The sequence below is a fragment of the Vipera berus genome (genome assembly GCF_964194415.1).
Source record: "Vipera berus genome assembly, chromosome: 12".
NCBI classification, from domain to species: Eukaryota; Metazoa; Chordata; class Lepidosauria; order Squamata; family Viperidae; genus Vipera; species Vipera berus.
Window position 1 is genome coordinate 13,640,038 of NC_138215.1, and position 21,410 is coordinate 13,661,447.

Genomic DNA, 21,410 nt, shown 5'->3' on the forward strand with positions numbered 1-21,410 from the left:
TCTTGGGGAATCTCGCATTAAGAACTGCAGAGAGTAAAAACATCAACACTGGCTCTGAGAAAGACACTTTGTTTTCCAGGGGAGGCTAAAATAAATAAATATCTGCCCCAATCCCATCTGGAATAAGTTGTGCAAGCTGAACTGTGGGCTGGAGCATGGTTGACCTCATTGTGGAATTCCACATTGAAGCAATGTTCTCTGATGTTTCTTCTTCCAGCGTATTTCAAAAAGAGCATTGCTTAAGTGACAAGGCATCCCAGATAAATTTCCCCAGAATTAATTGGAATTGGAATTGGTCTGTCAGGAAGAATCTCAATGTTAAGTCATGAATAAACCACGATGCAATTTTAACCATAGAAACATGGAGGTAAGTTCAATGGGGCTGCAAAGGATTACTGACTTCTTGGCACATTTTGATGTTATCGTGGTCATAGTTCCCCAACAGAGAAACAATTTTAGAAACTGTGATTCTTTTGCAGGCATCTAGCTCTAACAAGAGGACCTCTAAATCCTCTCTGTCCTTTGCCTCGATTTAGTATTTTAGCTTTTAATGTCTGACATTTTAATGTTTTAATCATGTAATTGTTTTGTTCTATTATTTATCGTAGTTTAACCTGCCGTGTCGGGGAAGAAGAAGCAGAGCCTGGTGGGTGGAGTCAAGAGAGGAATCAGCCTTGTATCATTACATCCCCACAAACACTTTAAATCCAATCCCTCTGGAATTCCATTGATTCTCATCTAGTGCCAACTTAGTGCTGTTCCAGTAGTTGACTAGATTCTTGTGTGTAGGCATGAGCAATAAATCAGCTTAACTGGAATGTAATGGGTGGTCCTGATTCTTTGTTCCTGACACATTCAGAGTCCATTTGATGGAAAAATGGATGGCATACAAATTACATCAATAGATAAAATACCTACAGGTTCCAAAACTCTTTTGAGGAGTCAACCCCAATGGAAACCCAATGATGCTGCTTCATCCTACAATATATATATAATCCCATTTATATCCTGCCCTTCTCCAAAGACTCAGGGCGGCTTACAATTTAAAGCACAAATCAATGTGCTAAGCAATAGCCTTCATTCTATGTATATGCCTGCTTATTAGGGCTTTCACACACACACCCCCCAAGCGGCATTATTACAAAGTCAGCTTATTGCCCCCAACAATCTGGGTCCTCATTTTACCTACCTCGGAAGGATGGAAGCTGAGTCAACCTTGAGCCTGGTGGGACTCGAACCTGCACTAATTGCAGGCAGCTGGTGTTACTTAAGGAGGCATTAGCCCACTGCTCCACCAAGGCTCAAGGACCAATGAAGCAGCTCTTCAGCCACAGTAAACCGGGAGTCCATGAGAACAGAATTTATTTCAATGTCATTAAATGTCAATATCATTTATAAAAAAAAAATCCTACAACTGAAATCAAGACAGCACCAGCTAGACGAGGGCTCTGCAACCTTGACAACTTTAAGACTTGTGGACTTCAGCTTCCAGAATTCCTCAGCCAGCCAGAATTCTGGGAGCTGAAGTCCACAAGTCTTATAGTTGTCAAGGTTGAAGACCCCTGAGCTAGACCGTTAGACCGACCAATGTTTTGGTTTGGTTTTCCTTTGGATAAACAGCTGCTTCGTGGTGCTAACGTTTGATCCAATGCGTCTTAAGGCTGATCCTTTTACAGCAGAAAAAAGCAACAGCCACTTTCCAGCAGCCCAAGAAGGTAGCGTTTTTTATCAGGCAGCCACTTCACAAGTAATGCATTCTGAAAGTGTTTCTCAAGAGGCGAAGAGAGCCACTTCTTTCAAAGAGCCAGGCTGGGCTGGGATTTGATCTATTTTTGTCCCAAATTTCTGTCTGTTGGAAATGCAACCTAGCAAAGAGAATTCGACACACACTGGATAATATCAGCCATAATTCTAAAAACAAAGTGCTTCCAACAGAAGCGGAAGGATTAAAAATAGAATATGAAAGAACAGATTAAGAAGCTGGCCAATGGTTAAAGCTCTTTGGCACAAACGGGGCAACTTATGTCTTTGTTGAGGTTGCCATATTGTTGTTGTTGTTAGCTGCAAAGTCGTGTCCGACCCATCGCGACCCCATGGACAACGTTCCTCCAGGCCTTCCTGTCCTCTACCATCTTCTGGAGTCCATTTAAGCTCACGCCTACTGCTTCAGGGACTCCATCCAGCCACCTCATTCTCTGTCGTCCCTTTCTTCTCTTGCCTTCAATCTTTCCCAGCATGAGGCTCTTCTCCAGTGAGTCCAGTGAGTTGCCATATTACAACTTGCCAACAACCCCACAGCAAAGGCCCGGGAGATGGGCAGTTGCCGTTCAGCAACCTCAGAAGGAGTATAGAGCACCCACCCATGTCTTAAACCAGCATGGCTGACTGGGGAATCCTGGGGCTTGAAGTCCACCTATCTTAAACTTGCTAAGGTTGAGAAACACTGGAGTTGAATGAGAGCTCTTAAAGACTTCCGTCTTCTTTTGCAAGTACAAAAACAAGCTAAACACTCATTCTATGTTGGCATCCTCTTTTTGTTCCTTGAATAAGAAAGGCAGAGAAAGTCTTCCCTTGCTGACATTTGTGAACTTTACATACAAAAATCCCATTAGCATTCGAAAGAGTTCCGCGCGTACATATATCTTCAATGCAATTACAGTCTACAGCAACAAAATGATGGGCTCTATTAAAATAAATATTCCTATTCCTGCCAACATTTTGCTGTCGTAATTATAAAGCACAGGCTTCCACGTACTATGATTTGCACTGATTTTAAAGGAGGAGTAAAAAAAAAATAGCAGCGGTCCTATTATTCCTCCTGCACCCGCTTTTATATATATATATATATATATATATATATAATTCAAGAGCTCAATCTCCAACCTCAATTTTGACCTGAAAGATGTTAAGTTGACAGAATGAAAATGGGAAAGGAAAACAAGCTTTCGGGGAAGAAAAGCCTTCTTCATAATTTCTTTTAGTTAAAGATAACATATTGGGTTTAAGTCAGTATAAAATGTCAAATGCATTTATGTACAGAGGATCTATTCATGGCACTTTGTATAGGCAAATTACGCTACTAAATGCTTAATCCTAATAAAGCTTAAGTTTCAGTTCTAACAATAAAGCTTGCATTAAGCTGGCTAGGGTTGAAATGTGACTCTGGAACTAACTTGCATAATAAAGAATACAAAATCATTAAGTAGTTAAAATGGATGTATTAATTGGACGCCCGGGATGCAAAATTAGGGAACTGGAATTTTGCTACTGCAGCTGAAAGCTTCCTGCCAGGAGACAGAGAAGCAGGAGGGAGGCAAAGAGAATTCACAGTAGCAAAGTCACACTAAATCCCTTTTCCCTCAATTTCCCTTCATTGCACAGCACTCTTATGAATGAGGAGTTTAAAGGAAATTCATACAAGCAAATTAAGCCACTTTATAACAGCAGTCTGTCCATCTCTTCAGCTCCGGCACCAGCTCACGAGGTTTGAGTTAGGCATCTGATCCAGCCCTATGACCCAATACTCCTTTCTCTACACTGAACAAAACCTATGGCTGAAAACGTGGCATATAAATAAATGTTTGCATCACATCGGCAAGAACTCATTCGTAAACAAACCATCAATTCCATGTTAAGCCTACTCTGTTCAAAATTCATTTGGTCCAACCTTCCTTTCTTTTTTTTATGCTCACTTAAAAAAAGAAAGCCTGCAATTCTACAGATTGTATTCTTGAACACAGCAATGACAAGGAAGTGTGGGAGAAGAGCAGAGAGAGCTAGGGGGAGGAGTTAAGCAAGTCATCAGCCTAACGTTATTACGTTCCCATTAAGATCTAAGTCCAACCGCTCTTGAATTTTGTTGACTCTTATCTAACATCAATTTAGTGTTTGAATGTTAGTTGACTAGATTCTTGTGTTATAGCAAAAAATCTTGTAAGCAAAGGTGGAACTTCAGGTTTTGCTCTTGCACAAATATTCTTTGCAACTTAGCTCTGTTGCACATGTTGTACCCTGACCAAAAGCAGAGACCACAGCACATTGCAAACCTAAATTATTGTTATATAAAAAGCTGAGGCATTTGGCTTCGCGGAGGAACAGGCTGGCTGACCAACTTGCCTGTTTCTCCTGTTTCAACAATAGTATTTTTGGCAACAGCAAATACGCTGAGTGGTTTGTTTTTGCAGCAGAATGGCTAATCACAATAATTCACACGGCATTGCTCAATAAAACTGTAATTTTGCTCAAACTCTTTACAATGCCCTCAGGAAGGGTTAGATTATATTCCATTCAGGTTTTATTCCAGCACAGCCAGGCCTTTCCTAAAACTCATTCATCGTGAGCCTATCCTGAAAACGTTGAGCTAATAAAAAGTAAAAGACTTATTTAATAATTGATGAATCCCTTTGATGTTTTTGCTCGCCCATAAAAGAAGCGAACAAAAACCACCACATGTAGTCAGTCGGCATTCCATTGCTGTTATGTCAGTCTTCATACCTCCGGACCAATTGCTATATATGTAGCCAACAAGGTTTGACTCTTTTAAGCCCCTCCTTCTTCCTTGAGGCTCTCATTTGCCGAAAATGTGGTCTAGTTTAATGAAAAGAAGGATTAGGGGGGACATGATAGCCGTATTCCAATATCTAAGGGGCTGCCAAAAGAAGAGAGGAACAGCTTATTCTCCAAAGCATACAGGACAAAATGCAGCAGACGGAAACTAATCAAGGAGAGAAACAACCTAGAACTAAGGAGAAATTTCCTGAGAACAGTTAATCAGGCTTGCCTCCAGAAGTTGTGGACCTCCAACGCTGGAGGTTTTTAAGAAGAGATTGAATAACCATTTGTCTGAAATGGTATAGGAAGACCTCCAAGGTCTATATATACACGCTCTTGCAATGTTGTGAAGTATTCCTCTGCACTAGCTCAAGTGTTTGGCGCACCCAATAAAATGTTCTTCAGTGACACACAATTAAAAAAAAATGACGTGAGCTAACGGAAATCACTTCCAGATTAATCACAAGGCTAAGAGAGTATCTGCCTTGAATCTCCTTCTCAATATTTTCTCCTCCTTCGGCAGTGGAATGAGGGGATCAAACGCAGTTTCTCGGAAAAGTTCATAAAAATGGGAACTGTTCTCTGCTCTTTTTCTCACACATTACGACAAACAGGAGATAAAATGACTCACGTCACATGAAGAGGAAACGCAATTGGCTAGTTATGGCTAAAATGGGAAGGGGGGGGGCGTAATGCTTAGGTTCAGCTCCAAGAAGCAGAGAAGAAAAATAAGAAAGTTTGACCTCATAGTCACCATTTTCAAACAATAAAAATCCCATTTAAATTTAAACAGCTATCCCAAAATATTACAGAATTAGGCCCAATGCCTTTACGCCTCTATATAATTTCTCTGGAGTTCACAAGGCAGTCAAAAACAGACGTCTAAGTGCAAATTCTATCAGTCTACCACTGAAGTTATTGATTGTTTTCTTGCAAACGGTTCATTATCCAGACTAGGTAACATTATCAGGGCTGTTTCAGGGCTGTATACTGGGGGGAAAAACACCATTACTTTAAAATACATCTTAATGGAAAATGCACAGATCTGGAGATTTATTTTTGCTGGAGAACAGCTTTGTTTTCAACTCAATAGAAAAGCATCAACTGTCCTTCCTCCAGGCTCCGAGTTATTGGAAATGCCTCTCTTGAAATTTTGCTGCTCTGTATGAATATTTGTAAACTTATTTCATCCACCTGTGCGTACAAGAAAGCAGAATCAAATTTTAACAAGTATCTTTTTTTATGATATGAGAAATGTAATTGTTGGGAGGATTATTGTGAGGGAAATAGCTCAGATATTTAACTGTAAATCAATTTTGAGAAAATCTTAACAGATAAAAACAGTTTCAATTTCGACCCTAGGGGCCGGTGCTCATCTCTGTTTCAAAGCCGAAGAGCCAGCGCTTGTCCGAGGACGTCTCCGTGGTCATGTGGCCAGCATGACTAGATGCCAAAGGCGCACAGAACGCTGTTACCTTCCCACCGTAGTGGTCCCTATTTTTCTACTTGCATTTTTATGTGCTTTCGAACTGCTAGGTTGGCAGAAGCTGGGACGAGTAACAGGCGCTCACTCTGTTACGCGGCACTCGGGATTCGACCCGCCAAACTGCCGACCTTCTGATATATATTTATTTTATATATATATATATAAAAGCAGAATCAAAATTTAACAATAACAATGATAATGATAATAATAATAATCTGCCACAGCAACAGCTGCCCACATTTGTTAGGAAGTAAAATATTCTTCTAAAATTGCATTATTGTTATTAATAAGACACAACCTTATTAATTTAAAGTATTTTATTTTCCGCAGCTGAGATTGAGTGTTACACCAGTGACCAAGTTCTCTACATGGAAAAAAAGAAAAGAAAAGAAATGGATCAGACACAGTCTGGAAAAATCCATCTCAGTGCTTCCAAATGGGTGTTATTCACATTAACTTCTCACCTCTTAACGGACAATTCACAACACAAGTGAAATAACGACTTTGAAAACAGGAAGAGAGGAAAAAACCATTAAAAAAAATTCTTTGGCCTCCAGCTGGTTAGTTGTTGAATCAGCCAGATGGGAACAAAGCCAAACGTCTTGCAATATTGAGCCCAATAGGTGTGTTTTGATGAGGTTATGGTTTTTAGGGACCTTGGCTATAATGTGATGCTATTTTATGATTTCTAGGTTTTATGTAATGGTGCAGTAGATAAAATGCAGTATTGCAGGCTAACTCTACCCACAGCCTGGAGTTTGACTCTGATCGGCTCAAGGTTGACTCAGCCTTCCATCCTTCAGAGGTCAGTAAAACGAGGATCCAGATTTATCATAATAATAAAGTTGGAAGGGACCTTGGAGGTCTTCTAGTCCAGGCATATCAAACTGCTGGCCCACGGGCTGGATGCGTCACACCACAACCATGCCTACCCCTTTGCCAGCAATGGGGAAAAGTCCTGATACGTCGTTTGACATGCCTGTTCTAGTCCAATTTCCTGCCTCAGCAGGGGGTTGGACTAGAAGACCTTCAATGTCCCTTCCAACATCACCATCATCATCATCAATAATAATAATAATAATCAACATGCTGACATTGTAAACCACCCAGAGAGGGCTGTAAAATGGTACAGGGTGGTATATAAGCCTGGGTGTTATTGCTATTACGTCTCGCACTGAGCATTGCCCAAACTCAGTGATATAGATGGGTGGCTATGGTCATTCTACAAAAAAATAAATATAGCAGTGAACCAAGAAACATTTGCATGAAGCAGGGAGCCCTCCAGAAAATATCTTCTAAATACCTTTGGATAAACAATAGTGGCGAATCTCTGTAGCTCAGGTGTAGGATGAGGTTGAAGGTTCGTTGTCCGAGCTGATGGGTTGGTTTCTGAACATCTTCAGCGGAGTTTAAGGAAAGTCAGTGCCAGTGTTCTTCCATTCACAAGGGCTTCAGGTGTGGGTGTGTCAAGGAAGGGTCTTGTGATGGGTCTTGTGATGGGTCAGGTGTGAGTCCTCAACCAACCCACACGAGCCCCCCCACCACCCGTTCACTTCCCAATCACCCTGATCTGATGTAACCTCCCCATCACAAGACTCATCACGCAACTCACTGATGAATCACACCTGACCCACCACAAGACACTCACTTGATACACCCACACCTGAAGCACTTATAGTCAGAAGAACACTGACACGGACATCCCCTAAATTCCACTGAAGATGTTACCTAGCCTGGTAAGGAAACGTTCGGAAACCAACCCACAAGCTCGGAGAACAATCCTTCACCCTCACCTTTGGATATCTGCACCTCTGTTAGCAAGCATCAGCCCAACTCTACTCTGCATCCAAGCAATAAACACAAGTGGAATGTCTGATGTTCAATTCGGGGTAGTGGTGAAGGCATCAGGCTGATAACCGGGAGACTGGGACTTCTTGTCCTGCCTTGGACACAAAGCCATCTGGGTGGCCTTGGGCCGGTCCCTCTCTCTCATCTCTAGAAAGGAGACAATGGCAAACCAATTCTGAAAAACCTTGCCAAGGAAACAGCCGTGTCCGAGAATTGGACACAACTACATGAAAGGAAAAGAAAAATGGAATTTAGGTACGCAAACGTAGCCGGGAAGAACATTTTCTTCGTTCTTGAGCTGATGTACAGATGCGCGCACACAGTGGTAGCCATGTTGCAACAATGGTTTTGGAGCCAACAAAAGCTCTTGATTTCTTCCAACAGAATTCCCAGAGAGGTATCACTCCTGACACCCCCAAAAGTCTGAATTATACAGTAAGGTCCCACATAGTCAGCTTGCCAGCTTTACTGAACCTTCCTTTCTAACATATAGCCATAAGCTGTCACCATATTGCCAAAAAAGCTAGCTGCTACATGAGTGGAAGCCAAGATCTACAACCAGGCCCACACCCGTACCTTTTCCTAAACAATAAAGTATCCGCCCAGGCCTATATCTCTCGTTTGACATCAAATGAGTTTACATTATCCCATTATGCTATTTTTTTTTAAATCTAATTGGAAAAAACCCACAACTGGCCAGATTCTTGCTTAGCACTAAAACAAACAACTGTTCACAAGGCCCAATGGCTAGATTTGCATCATATACTAACAAAACAAAAACAAAAATTAAGCAATCAACAGAATGACTAGATTCATATACAGTATTAACCTAAGGTTTGTCTTCAGCATGGTTTATTGCAATAAATCACGGCTGGTTTTTTTGCAACTCCGTAAGCCAAACTAGAATTGGGTCAATCATCAGGAATTGAGCTTACACTTGCTTGGGATAAACCCATGTCGATCATCTGACAATTTTTTTTTAAAAAAAATTAAAGTATAAAAATAATAATTAAAAATAATAAACAAATAACCATAAACAAATAAACTCCAAGGGCAGACTTGATGGGGCAGTAGGTCTTTTTCTGCTGGCAGTTTTCTATGTTTCTATGAAACAAAACATGTTATGTCATATAGTGGCATTTGACAAGTTCTGGATGTATGAATTTCAACTCTCAGAATTTCCTCGTCATTGCTGAGATTTCTGGAACTTGCACTCTAGATACCTTACCAAGTTGCCATGCATAAAAAACATGCAAGGTGTCCGGACTAGGCTATCTCGATTTCACTCAAAGAAAGAAAAAAAGGATCAGGAAACATTATCAGTCAAATGGGCCAGTTTCAACCCACTAGTCATAGTCCCTATCAACTTTGCAGCCAATGTCTTTTTTAATATATCTGAAACAATAAACTTGCAGAGTCATGGAGGAGATGAACAATTATGCAGATCAGAGTCATGTGAAATGTATGCTTCTAAAACTATAGTAGCATTTTAGCCACTGCTGTTCTTCAACTGGTAAAAATCTTGCCAAATGATATATGTCATGGCAGCAGAAAAACAATCTAAATCATCCCTCTTAATCGGCCACAATTTTGGCACGGTCAAGTTCAATACAATAAGATTATCAGGCCATAGAAATTGCCCATCTTGATGGTAAATACCAACAGTTAACAGTTAGCAACTGTCTTGTAACGACAGCCTTAAGGGCACTTTGAACATTGTTTTACAATTCATTTGGGTAAACTTACATTTCATGCATTTGGAAACATAACTAGCTGGACGTTTCCTGGAAACCATATTTCTCTAGAGACCATTTTCCAGTATAATTGCATTATTCTTTCTAGCAACACTGAAGATAAATCAGATGCAGCTTTTTCAGTGTGTATCAATGTTCTTCTGCAGTTTTTGCTTTGCACTAATAAAGAGGCTCTTTAACCCACCACCTGTACCTAAATATCCACTGTCAAGCACCCTGAACATCATGGAGCTTCACACTAGGTCCAGAACATGACAATCTGTCATCTTGAAATCAACAGGAATAAACAAAGAGGCCAAGTTTTAAATATTCCCCATAGTTAGCTAGACTGTGAGCCAAGTGGAGAGCTGCAGAGGGTCACACCCAAAAAAGGCATCACGATGGACCCATACTTAAGCAACGGGCTCTGTCTTCTGTTTCCTGGCTAGTCTCTACCTCAGTGGTGGGATTCAGATATGTGAACAACCGGTTCTCTGTGTGGCTGCCGCTTCTGAAAGGCCGTTCTGGGCCTGGGCAACCAAAAATTAGCTACCGGTTCTGTCGAAGTGGTACGAACCAGCTGAATCCCACCACTGCTCTAAGGCCCTCTTAGGTAAGGCAAGCAGTCACGGTAGGAGCAACAACGGCCTCTTTCTCACCAGCCTCAGAAGCCCAGTTCATGGGCCCATTATCCACATCTGTAGAGAGTTCTCTACAGGTATTTGTTGAAACTCTAGAAAGAGTGCAGAGAAGAGCAACTGAGATGATTAGAGGGCTGAAGGCTAAAACCTATAAGGAATGGCTGCTGGAATTGGGAATGTCTCTCCTAATGAAGAGAAGGACGAGGGGTGACAGGATAAGCAGTGTTCCAATATCTCAGGGGCTGCCCCAAAGAAGAGGGAGTCAAGCTCTTTTCCAAGGCACCTGAAGGCAGGACAAGGAGCAATGGATGGGAACTAACCAAGGAGAGAAGCAACCTAGAACTAAGGAGAAACTTTCTGACAGTGAGAACAATTAACCAGTGGAACAACCTGCCTCCAGAAGTGGTGAATGCTCCAACATGGAAGTTTTTAAGAAGAGACTGGACAGCCATTTGTGTGAAATGGTATAGGGTTTCCTGCCTGAGCAGGGGGTTGGACTAGATGACCTGCAAGGTCCCTTCCAACATCATCATCATCATCATCATCATCATCATCATTATATTATTATTATTATTATTATTATTATTATTATTATTATTATTATTATTATTATTATTATTATTATTATTATTATTATTATTATCTCAAGAACAAAAACGTAAGTCAAGTTGCCTTTTGAAAAAGCCCCTTTGAGACTACACAGATGTGCTCTACAAGAATGAGCACTATACAATTTTAGAAGGCACTCAGTCAAGTTGTTTTCAGGCAGAAATCCGGTTGCTGGTTTTGCCGATTCCTCAGGTTAACCTTATGCTGAATATTTCAAAATCCGTTCGTTGCTCAATGTCTTCCAGTATTGATATTGGCCTGGCAAATGCCTTAAATAAATAAGCAGTTTTATTGCGGTAACCTATTCCCACTTTGTTAGTATTCGATGGAACTTTAAGGGGAAAAAAAACATTCTACAATATAAAAACACATTAATACTCCATTGCTTCTAAAGCAAGGCTCCCAGCTACCTCTTTTCTACCCCATGTAAATTCTGCCAAAAGAGGAAAAAAGAAAAAAAAGGAGGGGTGGCAGCTGTTTAGATCACAAAAACACTAATTAGAAGGCTACCATTAGTCATAAAAGCAAAAGCAAAGAGACTTGCATAAGCTTTGCGGTTAGCATTGTCAATGCTGAAGTATGTCGAAGATATGGCTAAATGTTTCACAGAAGAGACTGCTTGACAAATTCATAACTGTCTTTTTGGGGGAAACGAGGAAAGTATCTAATCTTCAGCCTTTGCTTCTGTGCCCTTTGGGACAAGACGTAACTACAAGTCAGTGAGTTTTTAAAAAATGATAATTTCTTCTTCATGTTTGTCCGGCTGACCAAAACCTCTAGGGTACAATAAAGAACTCGCAGAGAAATTTGTACAAAGAATAATTCAGCAACCTCTTAGGTGGGAAATTTTAGATTCCTTTTGAAAAGAGGACGGAATTTATGACCCGTAATCCCCAGCCTAATTCTTCCATCCTTGCCTTTGGAGACAGGGGCCTTAGGGAGTTCTGCAATCAGTGACACCTTAAACAAAATGACATTTCCTTAAACAAAAGTTATAGAATTTACTTAACTTCTTAATTAATTTACGTCCTTAATTTGCCTCATAAAAATTAACTTCAATAAAATAAAACAACATCCAATAACATCAAATTTACTTTGTTTTTGTTCTTTCTGAATTTTTATTTTTTTTTAAATTTCGAGAGCCCTAGATTTCCTGGTACCTGAGTCGGCGCTGCAAACCGCCTGCCTGGTCCTGGTTTTGACCATGATGCTATATTAGCTTTTTCTCCTCCGATCCATGAGCAGCTTACCTGAAGACTGACGCAGATGGAAATGACAGCGGACCAAAGCACCTTCCCAAGCCGTCTGGGGATGTTGACCTTGGCCATCTTCTGGGACCTTGAAAAGAGCAGAAAAGGACTTTGGAGGTCGGTATGCGTAGTTCTCAAAATGCCCCCTGCCAGAAATTGAATGACTAAAGCAAATTGAGCTGAGCAGTCCAAACCAGTCCCTGGAAACGGCGCAGCCTAAACAGTGGAGGTTTGTCCTGGCCAGGAATAGAGACTCCCGAGGAACAAAATGAGTCCAGCATAAAAAGTGAGGGACTCTCAGTTAGGCCAGGAGGAGCCAGCCCTTTCCCCTTGTTCCTTTCTTCCACCAGTGTATGGAGGCCTAGACCTTCTCCGTCCCTTTGTCCCCTGCAGCCAAAACGAAATCAAACCTGCTCCGTTATTTCGACACTTTTCGCCCTGCTTCCCGACAAAAAAAAAAAAGAGGCAAAGGCCAGAACTTTTAAGCTGCATTTGCCAAAACATCCAAGCCATGTTGGAAAAAACAACAGCTCTCGCTCAACTTTGCAGAAAGGAGGAGAGGCTGGGGAGGGGAGCGCACAGGATTGTTTTGTGGATTAGAAACAGAGGATCTTTCAATGTTTTGTTTTGTTTCGTTGTTTTTTTTTTGTCTAAAGGGCATAGTCAAATTGCCTTTCTTGCCCTGCCAAAACAAATTCTTTTGTTAAAAAAAAAAAGTCTGCAGAGTTAGAGACTCACCAACTGCTGGTTTTACTCTCCCTTTCTATGAAAAGCATTTTCCCCACCCAAACTTAACTGCAAAGAGGTTTCTGATTTTAGCCAACCGGCTGGCAAGGTTCCACCTTCATGATGTTACAGTACAAGGGGTTTGCAACGTTGCTCAAAGGTGAAGAGAACGCTAGGCAGCGGCAGCCTCAGAGTTTCTCTCGATCAAGCCCTCTCTTGTGCTTCTTTCTCTTCCGTCCACGTGCCCAGCGTGGATGCCTGTCTGGTCGTGCCAGCGCTGCAAAAGGTGCTGAAGGATGGAGACTAACTGTGCTTTTTAAGCTCCACGTCCAAGAGCTGCTTATTTCCCCAAAATTAACATGCCTAACTTCAGGGATTCCAGCTGCCTGAAACAAGCTTGACATGAACCTGGTTCCCAATGACTCGACCGATTTAGACGATGTGCAGGTAGTCCTTGACTTACAACTGTTCAAACTTCACAACGGCACCGAAAAAGGTGACTTATGACTGCTTTTCACACCCACGGACATTGCAGCATCCCCGTGGTCACCTGATCCAAAGTCAGACGCTTGGCAACTGGTTCGTATTTAGGACGGTCACAGTGTCCCGGGGCCATGTGATCCCCTTTTGCGACCTTCTGACAAGGTCAAGGGGGAAGCCACTTAACAACCTCGTTATTAATTTAATAACAGCAGCGATTCGCTTAGCAAGCGTGGCAAGAAAGGTTGCAAAATGGGGCAAAACTCACCTAACAACTGTCTCCCTTGGCAACAGAAATTATGGACTCAAATGTGGTCGTAAGCCGAGGACTATATCTGTACATGGGGGCTTACCTCAAATATTTGCAATTCGGGGTACTGCCCATATCAAACATAGCCCTCACCTACCAAAAAAAATTCAAGGCATATTTACAGAGTTCTCTTAGAAAAGGATATAAAAGTAGTTTTCTATGACCTTGCTCAGGATGTTGTTCACTTTCCCCGTTCAACCTACAGCTCTGGAAATACTTCTCTTATCCATACTTAAACTAGGCCCAACCCTGTTTAGTTTCTCAGCTCAACCATGTTGAAGCAGATTGAAGCTCAACTTGAAAAGAAAGCCAGCATCACCACCTATATCAACAACATCAAGTAACCAAGATCAAGCCATAAAGGCTTAACAGGGTGGCTATTTTCCTCCTCCTAGTCCTCCTTTTTATAAGATTTAATACTTTCACTGAAGATAAAGCCTTCTTCCAAAATATCCTCTGTCACACGGTTTTAAACCCCAAAAGAAAAATGCATAAATCAATCAAAGGCATCAGAGTGGCTAGTTTTAGATCGAAGCCCCTCAGACATGGTATCTTCTTGGGTAGAAGAGGATGCCACAAGGAAGATCTGTTGGGTTTTCAAGATTCTTATTATTATGCCCTAAAGTTCCAGAAGGTCGGCAGTTTGGCGGGTCAAATCCCGAGTGCCGCGTAGCAGAGTGAGCGCCTGTTACTCGTCCCAGCTTCTGCCAACCTAGCAGTTCGAAAGCACCTAAAAATGCAAGTAGAAAAATAGGGACCACCACGGTGGGAAGGTAACAGCGTTCCGTGCGCCTTTGGCGTCTAGTCATGCCGGCCACATGACCACGGAGATGTCCTGGGACAAGCGCTGGCTCTTCGGCTTTGAAACGGAGATGAGCACCGGCCCCTAGAGTCAGAAACGACTAGCACGCGTGTGCGGGGGAACCTTTACCTTTACCTTTAAAGTTCCAGGAGTTTTCATCATCTCCCTTTTCCTGTCCTGGCCTACCTCAAAAGGCCGACAACGATTGGATTTATGCAAACACAAAATTGATTGGTTGATTGCACATTAATCCAACCAATGTAGTTTGTGGCTGTCGGGTTGAGTTTACTCAATGTGCTTAACCAGATCGGTTAAAAACCTACCTGTGCACCACAGGCTGTGCTTATTTAATTTCAATCTGGCTTTTTTTTTTATTCATGGCTTGGCAGTTTTTAAGTACCAAGCTCCTATATTTAGTTTATCCTTCAGCACTTTTTGCAAACCCTGAAACAGTTAATCTGAACGGTGCAAATGCCAACAGAGAACACCGATTAATATGTGTATGGTGTGGAAACACAGCCCACGTATGCCACCTTGTGCAAAATAAGTACAGCACGAAGAGCCCTCTTCATTCCAGAGATATCACTTTAAGGAAATTTTAAGTCAAAAAATATGTGAATTAGATTTGATTCAAGAAACTGCCAAGTTTATTCTCTGCCAATCTGGTTTGGTCAACAGGCACGCTGTAAGAATCCCACTTTCAGACTTAAAAAAAAAATCTGTTCCTGCATTGAGATACTTACATGTATGTTTTTCTAAGTATTGCTAGAAAATTGATTAGATTTCAAATAAGGGTTTGGAAATCATGGCCAAGTAAAGTTTGAGTCTGCAATGCCACTGGAACTTCATTCCCTTGCATTTCTTCCATACAAAGTCTCTGTGTCACAGCAGGGATTAAGCCAACAAAGGTCACCCCACTGCCTTTGAAATGGGATAGGATACAAAAATGCCTGTGATGTACATTACATAATGTAGAATGGCAGGCAGACTAGTGGGAGAGTGGCTGTGCGCAACACCACCACATTAAGCTCCTGCTGCCTCGGCCGCCTTACAACAAAGCCACAATCCGTGGTTTGCAACCTGCAACTGTTAAGTTCACGCAACAGGCTAGCAATCCACCTTACCATTTAGTGTAATGGATGATCACAGCCACAAATAGTTTGGAAGACTTTTTGCTAAGTACATTTTGACCGGTTGTCGGTTTATTTGCAACCTGCAGTTATTCAGCTATAAGCACAACCTGCTGTGTTCCGGAGTTCAAGGCGCTTGCTCTGCCTCCCCTTCCTCAATTTATGGGCATAACAACCTGGTGAAGCAGGTGAGTTTAGGCTGATTTTCTCCAACTTTCTAGACTGAAATGCAGACGGCTGGCTAGTCAGCAACTCAAGGCTCTAGGCATATCTAGAGCCTTGAGTTGCTGCTCCACCAAGATGAGCCTTGGTGGAGCAGTGGGCTAATGCCTCCTTAAGTAACACCAGCTGCCTGCAATTAGTGCAGGTTCGCATCCCACCAGGCTCAAGGTTGACTCAGCCTTCCATCCTTCAGAGGTAGGTAAAATGAGGATCCAGATTGTTGGGGGCAATAAGCTGACTTTGTAATAATGCCGCTTGGGGTGTGTGTGAAAGCCCTAATAAGCAGGCATATACATAGAATGAAGGCTACTGCTAAGCTTGTAAGCCGCCCTGAGTCTTCAGAGAAGGGCGAGATATAAATGGAATTAAAATAAATAAAAATAAAATAAAAAATATCTAAACCATTGGTTTCCCTAAGTTAACCAAAGGTTAATAAAACTCCTAAAACCAGGTCCGCTCACCCAATGGGGTTCCCTGGCGAGCCTGGTTCTTCCCCGTCCCTACCCCACCCAGCCCACCCAGCTCCTTCTTCAGACCTCGACATAATGGCACTCTCCACGTGCCCAGAGGCTACTTCACTACCACACTGAAGGAGGCAAAAGAGTCCTCAACCTCTCGGGGGTGGCGTCCACCCCACCCCCCTCCCCTCCCCGAAGCGAAAGCGGGCGAGAAGAAGAGCTGCGCCCCGTTCCTTTGGGCTCCTGCGGGGTCCCTGCCCGCCACCGCCCCCTTCGCCCACCTCGTGCGGCGGTTCCTCTCCTTCGGCGCCTCCTCAGCGGGTAAGGAGGGGGACCCCGGTCCGCAGACGGTCCGAAGTAGTCCCGGGACGTCGCCTCAGGCTTGCAGAACGGAGCTGGCAGGCGAACCAGTGCCCGCCCTTCCAACGGAGCAGGCGGGACGGTTAGGGTTCGCTCGCTCGCTCGTCCGTCCGCCTGCCTGCCAGGCTGCAACCCACCGCCCAGCCGAGGTCCCTGGGAAGCCAAGCCACCGGGAGGGCGGCTCTCGAGCGCCCCCCCTCCGCCCGGGACCCTCCGTGGAGCTGCGCGCTCGAGCCGGGGCAGGCAAGCTGGCGCGCCAGAGGACTCGTGCGAACCCGAGCCACCGAGCGCGCGCGAGCCCCTCTCCTCCTCCTCCTCCTCCTCCTCCTCCCACGCCCCGCCAGCAGCCTTCCCGCCCTGGAATCCGCGGCTGGAGCCAGCGGTGACCCGCAGCTTGCTTGGGAATGCAGGAAGGGATTGCTGACACGCGTCGGCTCCCGGGAACGTGGGAAAGGGGTGGTGATGGTGGTGGTGATGGTGGTGGATTCCACTGAACGCGCCCCTGGGTCCCTTTTTAGCCCGGAAGCCGCCTCGGGAGCCCCGCGCAAATTTCGCGCGACGCGAACCCAACGCGCGCGGGGGGGGGGAAACGGGGACCGAGTGACTGGGATAGCATGAAACGGGGAGGAGGAGGAGGAGGAGGAGGAGGAGGAGGAGGAGGATCCCCAGAGGGTTGCACCAGCCCAGCCTGGACCCCAGCCGAGTTAATTCAGCGACGCTGGCCTCCGTTAGCGACGGCTAAGCGCGGTCCTGTGGACAGAGCGAAAAGTTCTTGCGCCCTACCCCACGCAGGGCGGCTGCCCCTGCTCCAGACCGCGGTGGTTTCGTGGCTCCATCAGTCGTGGATTAACGCCGCGGTCGCTCAAACTAACGGCACACTCTGCCTGCTCAGAGGCTACAGGTAGTCCTCCGCAGTTCGTTTAGTGACCGTTCAAAGTTACAACGGCGCCGCAAAAAAAGAGTGACTTGCGACCGTTTTTCACACTTATGACCACTGTAGCATCCCCATTGGTCACGTAACTTACCTTTGGAGGGTTTGACGACCGATTCCTACTTGTGACCCTGGCAGTGCTCCGGGGTCACGTGACCCACCTTCAGATTCACTTAACAACCCTGTTAATGATTGAGTAACCAAAGTGATGCCCTTCACAAATGCGGCAAGAAAGGTCGTAAAACGGAACACAAAAAAAATCCCTTCACCGTTTTTCTGTCTTAGCAACATCAATTCTAGTCTCAACTGTGGTCATCCGTCAAGGACGCAGCACAGGAGCCGAGAGAGAGTTCTCAATTTCTCAGACTCACGTCCACCCTCCGAGGCGGAAGCCAGTGAGAAGGGAGGAGGGAGGGAGGGAGGGAGGGAGGGAGGGAAGAAAGAAAGAAAGAAAGAAAGAAAGAAAGAAAGAAAGAAAAGAAAGAAAGAAAGAAAGAAAGAAAGAAAGAAAGAAAGAAAGAAAGAAAGAAAGAAAGAAAGAAGGAAGGAAGGAGAGGGAAGGAAGGAAGGAGAGGGAGGAAGGGGAGGGAGAGGAAGAAAAAGAAAGAAAGAAAGAAAAGAAAGAAAAAAAAAGAAAGAAAAGAAAGAAAGAAAGAAAAAGAAAGAAAAGAAAGAAGAAAGAAAGAAAGAAAGAAAGAAAGAAGAAAAGAAAGAAAGAAAGAAAGAAAGAAAGAAAGAAAGAAAGAAAGAAAGAAAGAAGAGGAAGGAAGGAAGGAAGGAAGGAAGGAAGGAAGGAAGGAAGGAAGGAAGGAAGGAAGAAAGAAGAGAGGGAGGGAGGGAAGGAAGGAAGGATTCAATAAGAAGTGCTAATCTGCATGTGGGAATTTGGGCGCTTGTCTAATATCCTAGAAAGAAGTTTTGTCTTTAACAGCTCAGGTTTTTCGGCCGAGTCCATTCACATGCTGGCTCCATAGGTCCTTTTGCATCAAATCCAGCATACACACGACTAAGTGTATCACTTTTGGGTGACGCATTGACGTCACGCTTCCTGAGCGTTTGAGTCGGATCCACCTTTTGCTCACCTGCGGGATCTGATCCAGCGAAATCGTTCTGGTTTCTAACTTACATCTCGCGGATTTCAAAGGATGAAGAGAGGCAGAGCGCGATACCGACACGTTTGACACGTTAAATAAAAAAAGACTGAATAAAAACCCTTACGTGTGAATGCACACTGCCTCTCTCGAAGGTTTCCAGGAATAATAAAGTTCGAACAATGTAGTAGGCAATATCACGGGGGGGGGGCGCAGGGGGCAACTGCTAATCCCCAAGGCGGCGCTTTCTGACTAGATTTATTTCCTTGTCTACCCAGTATTAGTTCAGCTTTTCCTCTGGGGACTTAAAGCGAGTCCACGCACTCCTGTGGCCAGCCTCTCAGCTGCCAACCGCCCCAACACACACACACACACCCGGCCACTTGTAGCTTCTGCCCCTTGATGCTTGTTGCAGAAAACAGAGGAACGCTTGCTGTTTCTGCAAAGCCGGCACTCATAGGTAAAATCCGATCCAAACGACCTAACCATCACCACCATCCCCTTCTTACCTGTTTTCCGGGAGGGGCGTCTCTGCAGGAAAAACCACCGTGCCTTCCTCTCTTTTGCATCCAAGAAAATCCCACGGAAAAGGAGCAGTTGCCAGCCAGACGCCACGCTCGCTCGCTCGCTCACAAATCTCCGGGCAAGCTCCGCTTAGCCGAAGATGCTTAGACGCCTTCCCGTTCTCGTCTAAACTTTGCTTTTCTTGCCTCTTATTCCACCTGGGAGGGAGGGAGGGAGGGAAGTGGCCCCTTTGCCAGTAGCGCCCCCCCCTTTCTCGCTCTCTGGAAGGGGCCAAAGAAAGCGTGGCGCGGCCCCGAGATCAGCCGACCGCGACAATATGTAATTAGCCCATCGCCGCCGCCAAAGGCTTAAAAGACGCATCGCGAAACCACAAAATCCAGCGAAGCGTCGAGAGGGAGTTTTAGCTGGCTCCGGATTGCAACTCGGCTATCGTTGGAGAAGGAGCGCCTCCTAGTGGAAGGACTAGGTCAGGGGTAGGCAAACCAAGATCATGGCATCCGGCCCTCTCAATTCCTGGCAAATAGATGGGGAAGAAATGGAGGTAGTGACAGATTTTATTTTCCTGGGCTCCAAGATCACTGCAGATGGGGACTGTAGCCAAGAAATTAAAAGACGCTTGCTCCTGGGGAGGAAAGCCATGACAAATCTAGACAGCACACTAAAGAGCAGAGACATCACCCTGTCAACAAAAGTGCGTATAGTCAAGGCTATGGTCTTCCCAGTTGCAATGTATGGCAGTGAAAGTTGGACCATAAGAAAGGCCGAGCGCCAAAGAATTGAGGCCTTTGAACTGTGGTGCTGGAGAAGACTCCTGCAAGTCCCTTGGACTGCAAGGCGATCAAAGCCATCAGTCCTAGAGGAGATCAACCCTGACTGCTCTTTAGAAGGCCAGATCCTGAAGTTGAAACTCAAGTACTTTGGCCACCTAATGAGAAGGAAGGACTCACTGGAGAAGAGCCTAATGCTGGGAAAGGTTGAGGGCAAGAGAAGAAGGGGACGACAGAGAATGAGGTGGCTGGATGGAGTCACTGAAGCAGTAGGCGTGAGCTTAAATGGACTCCAGAAGATGGTAGAGGACAGGAAGGCCTGGAGGAACATTGTCCATGGGGTCGCGATGGGTCGGACACGACTTCGCAGCTAACAACAACAACAAGGCAACCTCGGCTTTTTTATGACTCATGGACTTCAACTCCCAGAATTCCTGAGTCAGCTATGCTGACTCAGGAATTCTGGGAGTTGAAGTCCATGAGTCATAAAAGAGCCGAGGTTGCCTACCCCTGGACTAGGTCATCGCGAGCGGAGGAGGTGAGGACCCCCGGCCTCGCAACACCTGCTACCCACGAAGCAGAATATTTGCAGCTCAGGGCTGAAATGAGGGGTCTTGGGTGTTCCCCGAGGTTGGTCGTTTGCTTGCAGAGGTTACCCGAACTAGGTAACATCCTCAGTGCTAGAAGGGAGCAAACAGAGCCTTGGTGGAGCAGTGGGCTAATGCCTCCTTAAGTAACACCAGCTGCCTGCAATTAGTGCAGGTTCGCGTCCCACCAGGCTCAAGGTTGACTCAGCCTTCCATCCTTCCGAGGTAGGTAAAATGAGGACCCAGATTGTTGGGGGCAATTAAGCTGACTTTGTAATAATGCCGCTTGGGGGGGTGGTGCTGAAAGCCCTAATAAGCAGGCATATACATAGAATGAAGGCTATTACTAAGCTTGTAAGCCGCCCTGAGTCTTCGGAGAAGGGCGGGATATAAATGGAATTTTTAAAAAAAAAACCACTCCCAGCTTTTTGTATGGAAGAACTGCCACTTTTCAGGAAACTGATTAAGGTAAGATAGATAACCTTTATTGTCAGGTTGTGGTTTTTTTTTAGTTTTACTGTGAGCCCACTGGCACACATTAACAAATAAATTAAAAATTGAAATTAAACTTACTAGAGCTTCTATAACACACTAAACCAGAGGTCCCCAACCTTTTGGGCACCAGGGACCGCTGCCGTGGAGAAAAGTTTTTCCATGGACCAGAGAACGTGTGGTTTTTGTGTGCTGCCTGCATCCTGCAGATGGGGCTTTGCTTGTTTGTGCGGACCGGTTGCTGGCATGCCGTGGCCCAGTACCGGTCCATGGACCGGGGCTTGGGGACCCCTGCACTAAACTACAAGATAGCCAAATATTAAACACACACACATGCCAGGGTGTGTTGGATGGACCCAGCCCATTAAAGGAATGGTTTCATAAGGCATGCAAAGGAAAAGATCGTATTAA

The 21,410-nt window shown here is 44.5% G+C and overlaps 1 protein-coding gene across 1 annotated transcript in view; it reads right to left on the reverse strand.

The window, feature by feature from the left end:
* ADAMTSL3 (ADAMTS like 3) overlaps positions 1-21,410 on the reverse strand; it is a 157,278-nt gene that overhangs the window by 129,482 nt on the left and 6,386 nt on the right. Inside the window, exon 2 of the mRNA XM_081337175.1 lies at positions 12,119-12,206. Coding sequence (XP_081193301.1) covers positions 12,119-12,196 — 78 coding nt within the window. The 5' untranslated portion in view covers positions 12,197-12,206. The remainder of the gene's footprint in view (positions 1-12,118; positions 12,207-21,410) is intronic.